The 18,190-nt window shown below is 39.8% G+C and overlaps 1 protein-coding gene across 3 annotated transcripts in view; it reads left to right on the top strand.

The window, feature by feature from the left end:
* The window catches only part of SYNE2 (spectrin repeat containing nuclear envelope protein 2), a 156,149-nt gene that overhangs the window by 26,364 nt on the left and 111,595 nt on the right, over positions 1-18,190 (top strand). For all 3 annotated transcript variants that reach the window (XM_015630686.2, XM_015630685.2, XM_015630687.3), the window contains exons 19-36: positions 24-197; positions 1,095-1,220; positions 1,381-1,536; positions 2,188-2,399; positions 2,675-2,750; positions 3,356-3,474; positions 4,021-4,144; positions 4,980-5,137; positions 5,626-5,773; positions 6,938-7,536; positions 8,145-8,324; positions 9,255-9,405; positions 11,159-11,317; positions 12,013-12,174; positions 14,583-14,684; positions 15,949-16,149; positions 17,097-17,262; positions 18,037-18,149. In XM_015630686.2, the coding sequence (XP_015486172.1) occupies positions 24-197; positions 1,095-1,220; positions 1,381-1,536; positions 2,188-2,399; positions 2,675-2,750; positions 3,356-3,474; positions 4,021-4,144; positions 4,980-5,137; positions 5,626-5,773; positions 6,938-7,536; positions 8,145-8,324; positions 9,255-9,405; positions 11,159-11,317; positions 12,013-12,174; positions 14,583-14,684; positions 15,949-16,149; positions 17,097-17,262; positions 18,037-18,149 (3,126 nt within the window). The remainder of the gene's footprint in view (positions 1-23; positions 198-1,094; positions 1,221-1,380; positions 1,537-2,187; positions 2,400-2,674; positions 2,751-3,355; positions 3,475-4,020; positions 4,145-4,979; positions 5,138-5,625; positions 5,774-6,937; positions 7,537-8,144; positions 8,325-9,254; positions 9,406-11,158; positions 11,318-12,012; positions 12,175-14,582; positions 14,685-15,948; positions 16,150-17,096; positions 17,263-18,036; positions 18,150-18,190) is intronic.

The following is an 18,190-nucleotide window of genomic DNA, read 5'->3' as shown; positions in this document are numbered from 1 at the left end:
CTGAAAAGTCTCTTTCTTCCTAGGCTGTCATGGGTGACCTGAACAACATCTTGTCCAAATCTGAGAAAAGGCCCTCAGAGAAGGAGGCTTTGCTCCATTTTGAAGAATCCCAGAAAGAACTGGAGGCCTCCATTTCAAAGGCTGTGCAACTTGTCAGTCAAAAATTAAGTCCTGAAGAATGTATTTCAAGATATGAGGTGGGTTTGTGTTCTGAACTGGCTGAATCTGAGTATTTCTGAGGGCTGTGGGGTCTCTAAAAGTCTGAAGTAAGAGAAGTACAGATTCTTTTCTCTGGTAGCTATTAATGCTTTTCTCAGTTTTCTGATTTAGCACTTTATTAACTTGGCAGACAACTTGAATGAAGAAACATAAATCTACATGGCAGTTTATTCAGTGCCCTGCCCTGAATTCCTCCATCACTCCATCAGAGCTCATAATTTTCAGAACTACAGCCTTTTTTTTTTTTTTTTGCCTGAGCAATAATTAAGCTTCCCATCAAGAACAACATGCCTGAATTCTTGGGCAGGTTATTATAAGTACTCAGTCTTCTCTTTTTCCCAGAGGGTAGTTGGTAAGTCAAATGTGCTGTCTCAAAATGTGGATCTCTTGAAGGGGTGTTGGAGATGGAAGTGCCCAAAATCTGTGTTGGCTGGTCTGGCAGAGAGAGAGCTGGGTGACCATGTGCCAGGAGGGCCCCAGAGCTCATTCCAGGCCATCCTGGAGCATCCCTTGGTGCTGATGGAGACCTTTCACCCAGCTGCTGACAGCTATGGGACATGGCCTTGTGTATTCCCTAGGGAAGAGTTCAGTGACCTTAATCTTTTGTCTTTGGTACCAAATTTTGCCCTACAAGTTGTTAAAAGAACAACACCTGTTTTTCTGCATATTCACTGATACTGCAACCTTTTGCAGATAAACAGGGATGGAGAATGCCCTTGTACCCACCCACAGCAGAACCACACACTCCATATGTGCAATGTATACACTGATTTATTCACAGGTTTTACATGCTGCTGGTGTCATTTTGTTAATTAAATAATTTACATTCAGCTCTGTTTGCTTTTCATTATGATGTCTTTTTTTTTTTTTTTCAGGAGGCTTTTAATGCTCTGGACAATAAAGTTCTTGACAAATTTTTGAAAGCAGCTGAACAACTGAAAAATATTTCATCTGATCATGAGAAGCTTGTGGTGGAAGATGATGTTCGTAGGAGATGGGAGGTGAGATAATGAAGAGGAATGAGAATCCACTGTCTGGTCTCATTAGGCCTGGCAGCTTTGAAAACCAATTTTTTCTTGTCACAGTACGTTCTGATGTTTTTACTTGCTGTGTAACACTGTCTCATCATCTCGTGGGAACAATGTGCTTTGTATTTTGCAGGCAGTTCGTCAGGAAATTGTATCCTATGTCCAGCTCATAGTAGAAAGGGAAAAAAAGAAATTTAATGCAACTTTTAAAAAAATCAATAAGCAGTTAGGCAAAGAGAAGAAACTCCTAAGTATGGATAAAACCAAAGGGCTCATCAAGGAACATGAGGTATCTGACACCCTCCTTTTCTGCCTGTCTTTGTGAATGCTTTGTTGTCCTTCCTCCTTGTTAGGTTCATTATCTGTGGAGCAGGGCTCTTGTGCTCTGTGTTATGGAAATACAGAGAAAAGAGGCCACCAAAATGATTTCTTTATATTTTTTGACTGCAGATACTAGTGTTCCTGCAGACTTTCAGAATTAACCCCTTCTTAAGTAGGTGGTATCCTTTTTCCATTTTTTTCCCCCAGATTTTTAGTATATCTTGAATTCACCTTAGAAAGTATAATAATTGACAAGGAATATTTTAAAAATATTCTACTTTTTCTGTAGTCAGTAGGACATGTCTATCTGATGTCAGGGTGAAGAAGACTTGAGACCAAAATTAAAAACTGTAGAACACAATGAATTTCAAAAACAAGCAAGAGTCAGTATAGTCTTCTGAGTATAGTTGGGAACATGTTGCCAGAAGTCCTAATTTATTTTCTGGTTCTATCTTAGAAAGAAGCAAGAGAAAATAAATGTGTGTTTCTTGGTTTGACAGCTTAGACTTTTAAGAGCACTCAACCAAGAAGACAATGGAAGTATAAAAAAATACATGTGAATAATTGCTTATCCTCATGTCTTAACGTGGGCTTATTGTATTGTTTTTTCTTTGTTTAGGCCTTTTTTTCACATGAAGGCAGTATGAAGGAACTTAACAAGTCTTTGGAAGACCTTAAAGCATTGTCAAGACTCTCAGAAGAAACTGTTCCAGGGATACAGACACTCACTGCAGACTGTGAAAAAAGGCTTGAAAAGGTTCAACAAATGGTGGCAGACACTTACACAGCACTGCTGGCTCGTGTTGGAAAAGGACAGTCCCCTCAGAAAGGGTGGGTGGTTCAGTCATGGTGTAGCTTTATATATAAAGTTGTAGCTTTATAGAAATAATTTTTAAAATTAAAAATAAATTTTGGGATACTCTAATGTATTTTGTGGTACATAACCATGTACATTACTGTGGGCAGTTGTACATTTAAACACTCAGTATTAAGTTTCATAAACTGGCAAGTACAATGCTTGATTACCCTTTATCACAGCTGCATTGTTTTAAACCTTGAGCTGGGATTTCTTTTTTCCCTTTATATTTCTTATTTTGCTCTTGTAGGAACTCCATTATGGCCTCTGAGAATGGGGAAGAGTCTGGTTCCTCTCAACAAATTGACAGCCTTATGGTACAGGAGGTAAGGCCAGACTTACTGTTGGAAAACAGTGCTCTGTCAAAGGGAGGTCATTGCCAAAAGGAAAAAGTGTTTATTTCTCTTACTGTTTTTATTTTGATAAGGCCTTGGGCCTCTGGTCAGAAATCAAAACCCCATTGTGCTTGTGAATGTAGACTAAGTAAATATTAAAGATTAACATGCAAGCAGCAGCGCTGGGTGTCCTGAGAAGACGTGAGCCTCCAGCCTGGAGCTGTATTTTGCAGAAAAGTCATTTTCAGATGGAAGGGTCATGTGGGAAGCTGTGTGCAAGTGAAAAGCCTCCATAGCGTCCCAGTAATATGATCAATTTTCAGAGGACAGAGAGAGCAGAACTCGTGAAGAGTTGGAGGCATCTGTCTGTATCTGTGAAAAGGATGAATGAGCTGGCTGCAAGTATTCCAAAATTTGCTCTTGGGACTTGTGATCGAGTTTAAACACATTTTGTATTCATGAGTGGCATCTCTCATCTCTTTTGGGACACATCAAGCAATTCTTTCCTTCAGGAGCTCACAGATGTCTGTTAGGCTTTGCTGTGTATTTCACAGAATGATGTGGAGATCACTGTCACCCTTTCTATTTTCACTCAGACCTCAAGACCTGCTGCAGATACAGTTTTGGAACCAGATGTGAAACATCACAATGGAGAAAGCTGTGCAAGCAAGTTTGAGGAAGATGGTGATTTGGCCATACCAACTTTGTTAGAGAGGTAATTTTTGAAGGAAGAAATGCCTGATTGTTAAGAAAAGATGCTATGCTAGACAAATTAGCTCACAAATTAATTGGATGTACTAAACATTAGATGCACTTTTGCTGTGCAGAACCCTGTTCTTTTTTTCTACTACAGTTTACTGAATACTGTTCTGAATTGACAAGGAAGCACTACAGTAGCTAAATGCTTCGAACATTAGAGTTTTGTAGCAAGAACATTTTTAGCTATGAATGTTTTACTTCTTTTCTTGGGCTAGAAAAGTCTGCATCTGCCTTACTAATAACTTGAAATATTGCAAAATAAAGAAATAGGTCATGTTTTTTAGAGAAAGGACATGTTTACATTCATAAAACTGAATTTAAAGAATGCAGGCTGGCATTTAGACTTGACAATTAACCATAGGAACAATCTCTTTAATATGTTGTCTGATTATGCATTATTTTGGACTTATTCTATTGGTCATTGAGTCCCATTGAGTCCATTCAGTTATTCAATTTAATTAAAAGTAATATTCTCTCTGAAAGTGTTTGCATCTTTCCTTAGCTTTAACACACAAAGAAGTAACCTGGAGCAACTTCTACAGCTCAGCAGGGATAAAGTAGCATCTGGCTTTACTGATGAAATAAAAGGCACTTCATGCCTTCAGAATAAGCTGCTTGAGCTACAGGCAAGTATTCAACTTTTAAAAATATACCTGGTGCCTAAATTGTTATTTTCCCACATAGAGCACTCACTTCTCTGTTACATACATTGCCAAGGGAAAAGCAGCATCCTTGCAACCAGATTTATTAGAAGGGAAATCAAGGATTTAAGGTTCAGCAGAACTGCATTGCTGCCTTGCAGTGGAGTTTTGCAGGTGTTGTTCAAAGAAGAAATTGGCAGCTCTAGGTTTGTTGCCTGCAGGCTGAAATAGGTGTAATGGGAAAAAAGCTGCAGAAAGGAGTTTTTTTAGTCATCAGAGATGGCCAGGGCTGCAAGAGTCAACAGCTGAACCACCAAGTGGTGTTTGTGCAGAATGGAAGTGTTCCAGGACATGTAACTTGGTTAGATTTGTGAGATGCTTAAGGCGACAACAAGAGGCACGGAGTTGATGTTGAAAAATGTATTACTGCAATTTTTCAAGGCCCTTCTTGAAAGGATTACAAAGCCTTATCAAGCACTTCAGAACTTAGTTCAGTTCTACATTTGTTTTACTACTGAACATAGCTAGGTGGAGATATTTTCATTCTTGTGGTAAAAATGCCTGTCCTGTTATTTATTGAACCTTTTATAAAATGTAGCCAAGGCATATATGTGACATGGAAATCATCACCATAAAAAGTTGCTGGAGGTTTGAATGCAGCTAAAAATTTGATATTGAAGGGGAAGAAAGGCAATAGATACTACTAGTTATAGATGATGTTTTCACTGTTTTTGTAGAGACTCTCGTGACTGTAGATTTATGAACTGTCCACTGAGAAATACAGGATCATATTAATGCATTAGTATTGCTTGCCTTCTAGGTAATAGACAGTGAAATCAGTTCTGGTTGGACACAGTTGGAAAACATCTCATCTGCCTTAGAAAATCTTGTGGCTGAGGTGCAGCAGGCTGCTCTCTCTGAGGCAAGAAACAAGCTACAAGGCGAGTGGAAAGACCTTCAGGATATTATAAGTACCAGGTATAAAATAACACTTTATGATATTAGCTAAGGAATTGTAATTAATTGTGTGTGTTGTGAAGGGAATAGTGTGTGTTGCAGGAAATAGCTGCACATTTTTAACCTTCTCTTCATTGCAAAAAATTAAGCTGTACTTAATTTTTCTTTATTCATATACACATTGGTAATATTCATTCACATATTCACATAACATTCACATATTCATATCACATGGCAAATAGCGTGAGTCTCCCCAAGAAGAACAGAGACAGATCTTTGTAACACTACTGTGCAATATTCCCATATATTGCTGTTATTTCATTTAATTTTTTGGTTAAATTCATGGTGATTCACATTGCTTTTCTCATTAATCAGTGAAAAACTCATCTGACCTCAGGAGGAGGATCTGTTAAACAGTTGTATTATTTTGGTGGCTTTTTGTGCTTAAAAATATTGAGTGTCTTTTCTTGTTTGCTTTCCCATTTCATGTTTTGTTACCTTTCTTGCAGAATGAACTCTTTAAGGACTGCTTTGGAAATTGTTTTGCCAATCGAAAATGAATCCATCCTTCTGTGTGAATTAGATCAGAGGCTGAAGAAAAAGGACATCCAGCAGTTTAATCTGATGAACAGTGACCTTGCTTATAGGGAGCTGAAGGTAAGGGAAGATGCAGAGACCACACCCTAGCAAGGATAGGTTTTTAATATCTAGGAAGTAGGGAACTTAATGAGATTGTTACTCAGGAGGTTGGGGCTGCTGACAAGACTTCCCAAGCCTTCTAAAATCTGTAACAGCATTTTAGTCCCCGTGTTTTAAACATCACTGGTCCTGTAGAGCCAGCCTGGGACCCTCAATAGGTTCTGCTGTAAAAGCCATTGTTGTGAACATTTCATTGTAGGTTAGGACCTTCTTCTGATGCAGATTTGTGGTGTTCCCACCTGGCCTTATTCCACTTTGTGGAGTCATGCATGTAATATACTGTCAATTTATGAGCTTAGCCAAGCTACCTTGTGTCACATCTGCTGCAGTATCTGAGCACAGCTTAGGATGGGTTTGGAAGCTCACTGTGGATGCAGCAATTGTTCACCTGCTATCAATATCTGATACCCAGGCCCTGGTCCACTGGGCAGGGTGAACTCTCTTTTGTTCTTGGCTTGCCCTCTGGGCTGAGCACACTGACAGCTACACAGAACTGAAAGTTTGCATTTGTCTGCCCTTGGCTCTCCAGTGAAATAGGGTTTAGGTCTCTCAAGGGCAGAGAGCCTGTGTACTCTGTCTGACCAGTTTTGGCTGCAAGGACCCAGAATTTTTGCCCAGCTCTCTGCACAGCTGAGCTTTCACAACCCTGACACGCTGCTCTTTGAGGGCTGTAACCAGAGAGCCTGCAGGCTGCACCAGGAGATTTTTAAACACATGGAAGTCTGCTCCAAAAGTATAGCATAAAGAACTGAAAAGATGGCAGAGTAATAAATATCTCTGTGCTTGCCTGTGCTCTGATGTCCTGCTGTGAAAGCCTGCTGCTTTCAGTCCCAGGACTATCATCATCCTTCTCTCCTTCTTGTCTGATTGCTGGAAGGAGTCTTCAGCTTTCTGTAGTGCTGATCAAATTCCCTGTGTGTGGAATACCATTTTTATTTGATTACTTTGTTCTTTTTCCTTCTCTCCACTGACATCCAGAATAGATTTTCTATCGTAACCACCCTGTTTAGCATACTTCTTTACTGCTGTTATAATTTGGTTTTCAGTTATAGGTTCAGCTTGAATGCAGGACATATGTTTTCTTTCACTTGCTAACACTTTTGGTCATCCTCTCAATTTCAGGAGCTACAGAGATCCATATTAAATCAGATTGAAGTGTGCAAACAATTGGAACACCTAGACAGTTCAGCAAGGGATGAATTTAATCCAATAGACCTGCAAGCTGCAAGCAAAATTATGATTTACTATCAAAACCAGCTTGAAGAAATGAGCCATAAAATGCAGATCCGTGAGACAGTACTTAAAGATCTGGAAGCTTTTATGGCCTCCCTGAGGAAGATCCAGTCTTCCATCAAATGTCTCCCAGATCCCCCAGATCAACCTGAAGTACGGGGAAAAGCTTTGAGAGAGGCTGCACAAGAAGTTTCTCATATGGCAGAAGAGGCAAAATGCTTGGATGAACGCCTGAAGACTGTTGATATCTGTTTGGAAGATGCTGAATGTGGTAGAAAGACTTGCTGTGAAAACCTTGTTCTGACTTTATCTGAAGAGCTAAATGCGATTTATAATCCCCCAAGTGAGCAGGTGCTTACAGAAGAAAAAGACTTATGCAAGACTTTTTCCAGAAAAAACAGTGAACTCCTTAAAAACATTCAGGATCTACGTGACAGAATTAACAAAATAGGCTTGAAGGATCCAACAATTCCAGCTATTCAAAAAAGGTGAATTATTTTTTAAAGCTCTTTTAATTTCATAATCTCAGTGGAGTCAGCCTGGGTCCCGAAATTTGAAGTATCTGTGGAACATTGACAGAAGCTGTGAGTTAATTTGTTCCATCACAGCCTAAAAAAGGGAAGCCTTCTCCATTTTTTTTTTTTTTCTTTCAAATTTATACATTTTATATATGTTTGAAGCAGCACTGAGGCAGAAAAAGTAGGAGATTGGTTATTGTGATATTAGTTCTCAGTAAGAAAACTGTCAGACAGGGAGATGGGTCCCCTTGCTGGGCACTGATGCACCTGATCTGAAACTCTGCAGTGTAAGATGGACAGACTGCATTCTTGATACAAATAAATTTCACTGTGTTCATACAGACCCAACTGCCCTTCAGAATTTGGATTATTTTCTCACAGTGCTGAGGTCAGCATAACTCATCTGAGGGCCTGTGTCAGATTACATGAACTGAAAATCAAATTAGACTTTTTATGATGTCATTTAATACAGTGTGTGGAGCTCAGGATGAATTTCTAGGGAACTTAATAATTACATTGTGAGCCAAATTAAAGGCTAACTTTAATATAAGGCTGTATTTCATTTTTTTCTAATAAAGGATAAAATCATTAACAGAATTGGAAAAGGAATTGGATCGTGCTGCTGCTGAAATTAAACCTATGCAAGAAATTGCTAATAAGCTCCGACAGATCGATGAGGAGAAAGCAGAGGAAACAAATGAGCAGTGCAGAGTTACAGAGAGGTTATGGGAGGATACAAAGCTTTTGCTTGCTGAATGGTAAGGAGGAAAATTGCATTTTAAAGTAGTATCGTTCAAGTAAGAAGTTTGCTTGTGAAATCAAACAGAAAAAAAGCCCTAGACCATACCTTAAAGGTACAGTAGCTGATGTTACCATTGTTACTACATAAATCATTAAACCAAGAATTTCACATGGAGGTTTGCAGCCAAAGCTCATGAATTTTGCATCTTTTTAAAGCATCATTTAGCAGGTATGCAGACATGTGTTGGACTTAATTGGTATCCAGAAGAATAACCTGGCTGCTGCTGGGAATGCTGTGTCTTCTGTATTTGCTGGGAATTTCCTGCCAGCAAGTTGAAAATGAAAAGACAAACCGAAAGAAATGGAAAGGGACAGCTGGGAAAACAGCCCCTTATGCAGCAAAATAAAGGGAGCTTGGTTTGATAACTCTGTGAGGGTGAGGACTGGGAGAGGCTGGGGTTGATCACTCAGGACATCAGTGCTTCAGGTACGGTTTTTGAGGATGCCAGAGGCTTTGCATGGGCTGGCACAGTTCTGGTTAGTTCTCATGGCTTGCACAGGTGGGGGTAGCCTGTTTTCATACCCCACTGAAGGATGGGCTGATGTCCATCATCCAAGCTGCTGTGAGATCTGCTGCACATGGCATTTCAGTTTACTGGTGACTGAGCTCACCTTTCTGGTGGAGAGGATCCCATGAACACAACTGCTCACCACAGTTAAATGTGGATCAGAGACATATGGTGGTGAAGGGCATTTCTGATTCCAAAAACTAAATGGATACTGCACATTACTACAGGATTTAAGACTGGTACAGTTCATCACTCCTTTTCTCTCATCCAAACATACTTGTCAAACCCCCCACGTGTGTGAATATAGAAGGAAGCAGACAGGAGGTTGAGGCTGCAGGTTTATGCTTAGGCCATAAATAATACATCTCTTTTTAATAGCCAGGAGCAGTGTTCAAGGGTTCTGGAGCTCCTGAAGCAGTATCAAAGCTGCAAAACGAGTCTGACCAGCATCATCCAGAAACAGGAGCTTGTGCTTTCCCAGCAAACTTCTTACATGGGGAAGGAAAATTTGAACAGACTAATAGCAAAGGTGAGTAACAAGAACTTAGGAGAAAGGAAAGAAAAGCCTTTCCTGGGAGCATTCAGATGCAGGGTTGCCCTTGTACCCTCAGCCTTCAGGGCAGATGTTACAGTCTTGCTTTCACTTTGACTTCCAAAATGCATTTAGGGACTCCATATTTTTGTTTTAAGTAGACTTAAGTCTATTTTTTTCTAGTGAATCAAAGTCTTGTTAATGGAAAAGGATTAAATAAATAAAACCAAACCCCATGGAAGAACTAGGATCTAGTATGAAGATGAGATGACATCCTGTCCTTTTTCTCCAAGCTGTCTGTGACAGCAGTTTAACATTTGCAGTAGCTTTTACATTACTTGATGAGTTACTCATGCTGAATGAGCAGGTACTTCTGGACACCCCTTCATTTAAAGTTTTCCACCTTTTCAGTCAGAAATGTGACAGCCAACTTCTTGGCTGAATGAATACAGCTACTGGGTGTTGTTGTCCATGGTTAACAGATTAGTGAACAGCAGTGTGTCCATCACAAGCATTTTACTGCACAGGTTTCACATACCCTGGTGTATGTAACTGTTTGTTCAGATCCTGTTTTTAGGCTTTCTCTGATGAGGCATCACCCAGAGAATCCAGGGGTGTTTGCTTTCAGGCAGTGCCTGGGATGGTTACATTTAAGAAGGAATGGAAGTGGTGTCTTCCTCAGGCAATGGGATGGTGTCTGCTTGTGCCAGCCCCCTTTAGCTGGGGCAGGGTCTCTTCATGGTTCCACCAGTGAGATTTGGGGCACTTTGCATCACCTGGGCTCCTGCTGCAAGGGGGACATTGCCTGAATATCCCAGCCCCTGCTTGTGTGGAGATCCCTCTCTGGGGAGAACCCTCCCTCCTCACCCTGAGCTGTGCTCTGAAATTGCTGTGGCACAGTTACAGGCATGTCCTTGAGTGCTGATGATTTGTTATACAGAATTACACAAAATAATAGCAGGGAACTGCTTTGTTCTGGTTTGTGAGAGCAGCCCTGCCATCCCTCCCCCGAGCTCAGTGCCCAGCAGGGTCGGTAGGGGAAGATGTAATTTCCCAGGATGTCTGTGGGAAATAAGGAGAGAGCTGTTAACATCAAAGTGCCTAGCACTAGAGGTCAGTGTTTCTTTTCCAGGAAGCTTCCATGTTGTTTGTAAACACTGACATTCCAATTAAACACAAAGAAGCAGCTTGGTGTTTAAATAGAAAGTAGGAGAAAGAAATGTTTCATTTTCTGGAAGTGACATATTTGACAGTGTTTGTGTTTAAGTAGGATTTAAGCTTTTTTTTTTTTTTTTCCTGTATATAGTTTGAAACCTGGGGATCAGAATGCAGGATATATTTTAGAGTTGTAATAGTATCTCAGATGATTATCACATTGTGCATTGTTTATCTCTGTAATCAGAATTCTGGATGTACAGTCCCCTTGGATCTGACACTTAGGACTTCAAAAGCAAATTGTGGTTTTGGCTCTCTCAGAAATAAAATATCCATATTCCCACTCAGCTGTTCTGCAGCCAATAACAGAATGATATGGGTTTCTAATAGGACAATATTCCTGTCACCATAGCAGGGGTATAACCACACAGGATGCATTCCTAGTCTCATCATATTTTATGAAACAGATTATTTTATGTAATGCTGTTGTTTCTCTTAAGCAAAAAATTCCCAGCAAATCAGTTAAAAAATATTTTGCTGAATAAACAATCATAAGCAAATATGCTCACAAATATCCATGTGGTCTTTTTCACAGATTGAAGAGGCAAAAGAGGAATTTAATGATCACTCTGAAGATGTAGACAAAATAAATCAAATCTGCAAAAACCTGCAATTCCAGCTGAATAAAATGAGAAGCTTTGAGGAGCCTCCGTTCGAGAATGAGGCTAACATTATTGTGGACAGATGGCTGGATGTATGTAAAAAGTAAATTATCAGGGTGGTCTTATCTGATATGCATTGTAGTAATTGATTCTGACTCGGGTGTAATATTTCAAATAAATTAAGTGCAATATGGCAGAGATTCTTAAGAGATAAATCCAAGTGTTTACCAGAGTAAAGCTTGCAGACTATCTGTGGATATAACATTTCTGATCTCTCAGGTAGTTTATATTGTCAGTACTCCTTGGTGATAAATAATTCTAGAAAATGCAGAAAGGCAGTATTTGTGCTTTCTGCATGAATCTGTAAGCTTCCATAACAGCTCCTATGGATTTAGACTTTGGAGACGATCTGGAAAATTACAGTGCTGGTGCTTTTGGTGAGAAATGTTCGCCACTGTCGATCTAAGCAGTGCATCAATACTGAGATTAAATGGTATTTACTGGGAGTAGATAAACATTAATGAGCAAGGCTCCTTCCTAAACCTGCCTTAAAACTGGCAAGCTGCTGTTGTGATTGGTATGTTTGGTGACATGTGTGGCAGGGATTTAAGCATCTTCTCCATGACCAGTTTACTGTGAAGACACGAGATTTTTTTTTCCCCCTTTGCCGCTCTTGTTTTTGTGAGTGGTTTCATCTCACTCCTATTTTATTGTGCTGCTTTTGTTTTTAGAATATAATTCAACATTTTTTGAAATCTGTGTATGTTTTCTGTCAATCTAATGGTAGATCAATGAAAAGACTGAAAACTACTGTGATAATTTGGGAAGAGCTCAGGCTTTGTGGGACAAACTCCTGAGCTTATCTGGCACAATCGATGCTTGGGCAAATGCAGAGCTCAAGAATGCAGAAGACCATTACCTGACTGAGGAGGACCTCACTCAGCTGAAGGTAATTTAAATAGAAATTTTTTACCTTTCCTTTATAATGTAGTGATACAGGCTTTGGGCTATAAACATGCACATTGCATAGAAACACCAGCAGAGGAAGTTGTAACATTTGCAGTTGTATCTGTATGGGTGATTTCACTAAGGGAAACGATTTATTATTTTTTGCCTTTATTTAGGGATCCAGGTCTTGGCAGCTAATGCACAGGTAGTGTATATGTGCAGTAAATGGTTTTCAGTCAAATGCTGTGTTGTGCTGTACAAACATGGAGCAAAGAGAAGGCCTGTAAGGGTGTAGCCTGGAGTACAGTGGAGCACAGAGAAGAAGGAAAAGAGTGTGTATAGGCTGATGATTAGTTTCCCATGTAGAAATGGCCTGTCAGTGAAGATGTTGGAGCCTTGGGGACAGCTGGGCAAGGAGAGGTTTCAGGAGGTGGTTTATTTTTCCCCTGTCCCACTGTGTTACTGTGTTCCTCACTATAACTTTTTGCAGCCTCAACAGAGTGGCTGCTGAGCATCTCCAGGGGCTGCACATGGGCAGAGCAGAGCCTGGGCTGCCTGTGCCCCTTTGGCACAGATTATAACTTCAATTCTCAGTATCAGGGTGCAGCTGGGTGTAAAACCACTTCCACTGGGTCTGTGCCATTGAAAGCTTCATTTACGGGGATGAATATTTTAATTTCTAACTTTAGGGCCACACTGGACCAGCTCTGCTGTTTTGTTGTGGTGATAACCAGTGTCCACTAAGAGAAAACTTCCTGCTTAGATTTAGGCATAAATACATCACATATCCTCTTGTTTGAAAATTTGCAGGCAGTTTTTCCTCAGTGTTTACAAGCTACAAATGGCCTGGTTTTTATTATGATTGTTTGCAGCTTTCCTCCTACTGTTAGCACTGCTCATTTGTTTTAATTTGCAGAGCAGTAAAAAGCCAAGGTGCTCTTTGTGTATGGATCTTCACCAGGAAACAGTGGCATATACACTGCCCAGCAGTGGATATTTTTTCACATCACTGTTGTCTCTACCATTGTATTGTCAGAATTTTCCTGGAGTAGTTTAGGGACCTGGAGACCCCATTAAAAATGTACCAGCTGGAAAATGTAGTTTTAGGGCCATTTTGTTACCTGGAAACTGCTCGAGTCCAGCGTGATGTGACCGTGCCCCCAGCGTGACTCTGCTCCTCCTTAGGAAGGGCTGTGCTGGAGGTGGCTGCACTAAGGTTATTCTGCTGCTTCCTTCTGAGAGATAAGTCTCAAAAAAGGAGGGAGAAGAGGGCAAGAGACACAGAAACCATGTTCCCACAAGCAACTATTATAAAGCAGAAAAAAGGAGAGAAAACTGAACCCAATGTGTTTGAATTTTTGTAAAACGATTGCCAAGTGCAGAGGGCATCAAGTTCATCTATCACTATTACCACTCTTTTTCTGTTGATCCTTAAACATCTCTGCATTTATGATAATTCTAAAGATTAATATTATTATAATTAATGTTAAATACTCAAATAATATTAAATTAGACTAATAAGAAGCTAGTTCAAAATACCCCCAACTGTTGCAATGTGTATCACATTACACAGGGTTGAAACCCAGGGTCTTTGTGAGCACCCAGCAGAGCACTGGTGCACATGATTTCAGGGAGCCTGTCACAAAAGAGCAGAACAGTGAATTATTTGACTGTGTATTTAAGGATAATTTCAGTATAAATAATGTGAAGGAAGTTCTGCTTTCCCCTGTAGCCTCTATGGAAATGCAAACTCTTTCAAGAGCTGCAGCACATGAATGGGTTCTGATGATTGCTTGTACAGAGACTACACAAGGAAGGCTTTGTCCTCAGGGAGCTTGGAATATTGATTTGGAATGTGAGATAATGTCATTGTCCTGTTCTTAAGCTGAAGCTGACATTTTACCTTCATATAACTGACTTGTTCCAAAATATATTCAAATGTGTGGAGGTCTTTTCATAGGCAGAGGGTTTACATTTAGGAAGTACTTACAGCATGTGTTGTGTTTTATCACTTCCTCACTAAAGCAAGTTGACACCAGGATGCCAATTTTTGCCTTGAAGTCTGTGACATCTGAGAATATCCCTTTTAGTAGAAGCAGCAAGACATAAATGTAAAATTAAAATTATTTTCCTGTGAATTTACTTTCAGCAAAATAATTAAGATTCATATATATATATATATATACTAGATTTGCATTATCAGCTGCTTTGCCTGAGAAATAGGGTGTTTCTGATTTGAATACAAAAAAATCCTTAATTGCTAAAATGAAAATCAGGAAATGAACAAATAGTGACATCTCTATATGCCAAAATGAATAATCAGAATATTTTAATATAGTTTTCTAACATAAACACAGAGATTTAATTTGGAGGGAAGCACAGTTACCAACGTGTTTTTTCCACCTTTAGGCATGCTTACGAGTCCAAGAGCAGAAACTCCAAAAATTTGACAACACAGTGGCTGAGATAGAAGAACTTCTGAATAGTAATGAACCTCCATTGGAGCTACAGGTACAGAGAAGCTTTTACAACTGATACACCATTACTTCTTACTATAGCCCTGCTCCTAGTATTGCCTTTTGCTACAATCAGTCACTGGTTTTACTTACATCCACTTAAGGAGAATTGGAGGCATTTTGTTGCCAGTGAGCAGTGGTATTTCATTTCTTGTATCTCTCAGCTGTTAGAGGTTGTTAAAACCAAACCTGTCATTTTAAACACAAAGGTCTTTCTCACTTCTGTGTCTTTTTAGGTGCTTGGGCCTGCTCAGAGAGGCTGATATCAGTAATATCTGGTGTTTAGCTGTTGGTCAACAATAGGGCAGAATGGACCTCGTCACCCCTTCGGGGATCCCCTTTGGGGAGTTCAGCTTTGCTGTCAATTCTAAACTCTACCTTTGCCTGGACATGGCTTAATGTAGCTTGGTAATATGGAGTTTCTTGCACAGAGTGATGTTTTCTGTGGTGTTTTCCTTTGGGGTATCACCAGGAAATCATCTTTCTGTGTTCGCTTCACACAGCAAAGAATAAATTCTTGTTTAAGACTGCGTTAGCTTCCCTTGCTCCCGTAGCAGTTCTGTAATCACCCTCTCACAGTGTCTGTCACATGCACCTTGAGCTTGACCCTGTTTAGCTATTTCTGTGTTTATCCTCAGCAGGCAGTGAACTTGGAGGAGTTTCACTGATCTAAGGAGCTTAGGGAAGGACTCAGCAGCCTTGTGCATGCTCTGCTCCTGGAGAACCCCAGGTGCCTGGAGTGCCAGGGTGGTGTTCCACCATGTAACCCCACCCAGCTGCTGCCCCATGTAATTCAAGGATGAGGTTCAGGACCTGCTGCTCCTTAGTGAATAGTCTCAACCCAGAGCTCCCAACCTCTCTGCTGGCGTTTTTTGGGACCATTGTGGGGAGTTTCCCCCAGTGGAATCACTGCAGGGGGGTGTGTTACAGAGAGAGCTGCCACCCTCTTTTTCATGGCAGCTGAAGCTCCTGTAAGGCCTTTATCCAGCTCAGAGTAGGCACTGAGAGAATGACAGATAAACTAAAACAGCACCAGTAAAAGTGCTAAAAAAGATGAAATGAGATCACTCCTCCTCAGAGAAGCAGAACTTAAATGTTTTTCAGTTTCTGGAGTGGGAGGGAAACAAATCAAAACAAGCTGTAATTGAAACATCTGGACCTCAGATCACTTAATTTCTTTTTATTTCTATCATAGATTTTCGTAATGTACTGGGAAATCAATTTGGTATAATTGATGTATGTTTACTTCCAATTTTAAGGTCATCAGATCATCTGTTGTGCAAAAAATGGAGCTGATAAAAGAGCTCTTGTCAGCCAAGCGAGGGACCAGTGAACTCACCGTGAATACAGCAGAGCTGAAGGGAGACCTTGATCTGGCCAAGACACAGATTGGAATGACTGAATCACTTCTCAAAGCTTTATCTCCTTCAGACACCTTAGAGATCTTTACCAAACTAGAGGTAGCATGCCACAGATTGTGTAAATTTTATACATTTGTTCATAATTTCTCTCTCTTTCTCATGTGTTCCTAAGTGTTCATCCTGTGCAAATTGTAGACTGCTGGAATAATTCCAGTGAAGAGCCTGGCTTGAATATTTCCTTAAGCTGCCAGAGACATGGAAGAAAAGCCTCTTTTTTACTGGAATTATCAGATATATTTAACCCTTGCAGCTGTTGGAAATGATTAATCCTAGGCACAACAGCAATATTGCCACCAGGGTATGTTCAAGCAGTAGTGCATGTTTGGATTGTCTGTTTTCCAAGACTGGGTAATATATAGAAGATGCCTTTGTGCCACCTGATCCTGACTACAAGGGGAGCTCCCAGTAGCCAATTTCAGCCAAATATTTGCTGAAACTCAAGCTTGGAGGCTTAGACTGGCAGGATTTAAACCTCCTGTGGAGCAGTGAGTGGATTATGTGCATTGTGGGTGTCAGACCTCTAGTGTTTGGGGCAGTGAAATCCCAGCCATTGGAGGAAACATAAGAGTTTTTGATTAATTCTCTAGCTCACTCTAAGCTACCTTTCAGCCCATGTGGTGTTGACACACAGAATAAGGAGTTTAGGGGGTGGAATGGCAGCTGAGGCATTCTAGTTTGTAAGTGTTACATGCTCTGGAGCACACAGTGGCACTATTCACATATCTGTTCTGTGGGGTTATGTGTGCATACAGGTGTACACACACTGCTCAAGGAGAGCTTAGTGCTTATACCTACCTACTGATGGCCTTGTTAATGCCAATAGCATTTAAGAAATCAATTTGACAGACAGGCAGGGCTAAATCCTTTTGCAAAACTCTAATTTGTACTAAAGCAGCTCTGTACAGTGAACTTCTGCTTGGCCTTCAAAGCTAACTTTTTAAAACTTCTCCTGCTTTGTTTTTTGGTTTGTTTTTTTTTAACCTTAGGAGATACACCAGAAAATTCTGCAGCAAGAACACCTTGTGGCATTACTCCAGGAAGAGACAGATTGTCCTGATGTGGACGAATTAAACAAGCAGCTTAAATGTGTCACTGATTTATTTAATAACAAGAAACATGTGCTTCAAGATCACTTTATGGGTGTTTTGAATCGTAAGTGAACACATTTCAATTATTTACCTTTACAGGTTTGCATTGACCACCACTTTAATGACTTAAAGGTCATGCAGTTAATTCGTTGGGTGTTTTAAACTGCTTTGGTATCCCAAACTGCCTCAGGGTTCTGAACAAGATAAAGATTTGCAGAAAAGCAGATTGTGATCCCAGAAAATCACTAAGACTGAATCAAAGTATTTGGTTTCTTATTTTTGCATTTAAAACATTAGATAAAGACGTGTAAAGCATAGTTCAGGAACAATTGTCAGAGTATATCATTTAAAAATACAGAAATCCAATGTTTTGATTTTTTCCAGTGATTTTTTTATTTTGAAATTAGTTACAAGAATAAATAGTGTTTATATATAATAATAATAGTGTTTATATAGTTTTATTCTTTGCTTTAAGCAGACACAGAATTATGCAGGTAGGAAATTTGGCCCAAAGATAGTCTCATGTCTTCAAATGTTTTTTAAATAGTATCTGTGTGGAAATGAGAAGAGTTTCTTCTAGGCTATTCCAGGTCTTGTTTCCCAAACTGCTGTGACTTTTCTGTTCTCAGGGAACAGGTGTGTTGATTGTCAACCAATGTTAGCTGAAAAAAATAAGAGCTGCAGAATTTTCTGTCACATGTTCTGTAGTAAAAAGCAACCTTAGACAGTAGCACTGATAAATGTAATTGTAAATTGTCTGAAATCTTCATCTTAAACAGGAATTTCTTTTACAGAATGCAGTTAATGAAAAAAATTGGAATGTACCTTTTTATTTCAGGTCAGTGCAAGAATTTTAATGACTGGTTCAGCAGCACTCAGCTGTCTCTGAAGGACTGCTTTGAGCCCTCAGAAACAAAACCCATACTGGAAGAAAGACTACAGAGGCTAAAGGTAAAGTATTAAAATATTGTTATTACTAAAGCTGATTGTTC

The sequence above is a fragment of the Parus major genome, chromosome 5 (genome assembly GCF_001522545.3).
Source record: "Parus major isolate Abel chromosome 5, Parus_major1.1, whole genome shotgun sequence".
NCBI classification, from domain to species: domain Eukaryota; kingdom Metazoa; phylum Chordata; class Aves; order Passeriformes; family Paridae; genus Parus; species Parus major.
Note: the sequence above shows the minus strand (reverse complement) of the source record. Positions and strands in the feature narration are given on the sequence as shown.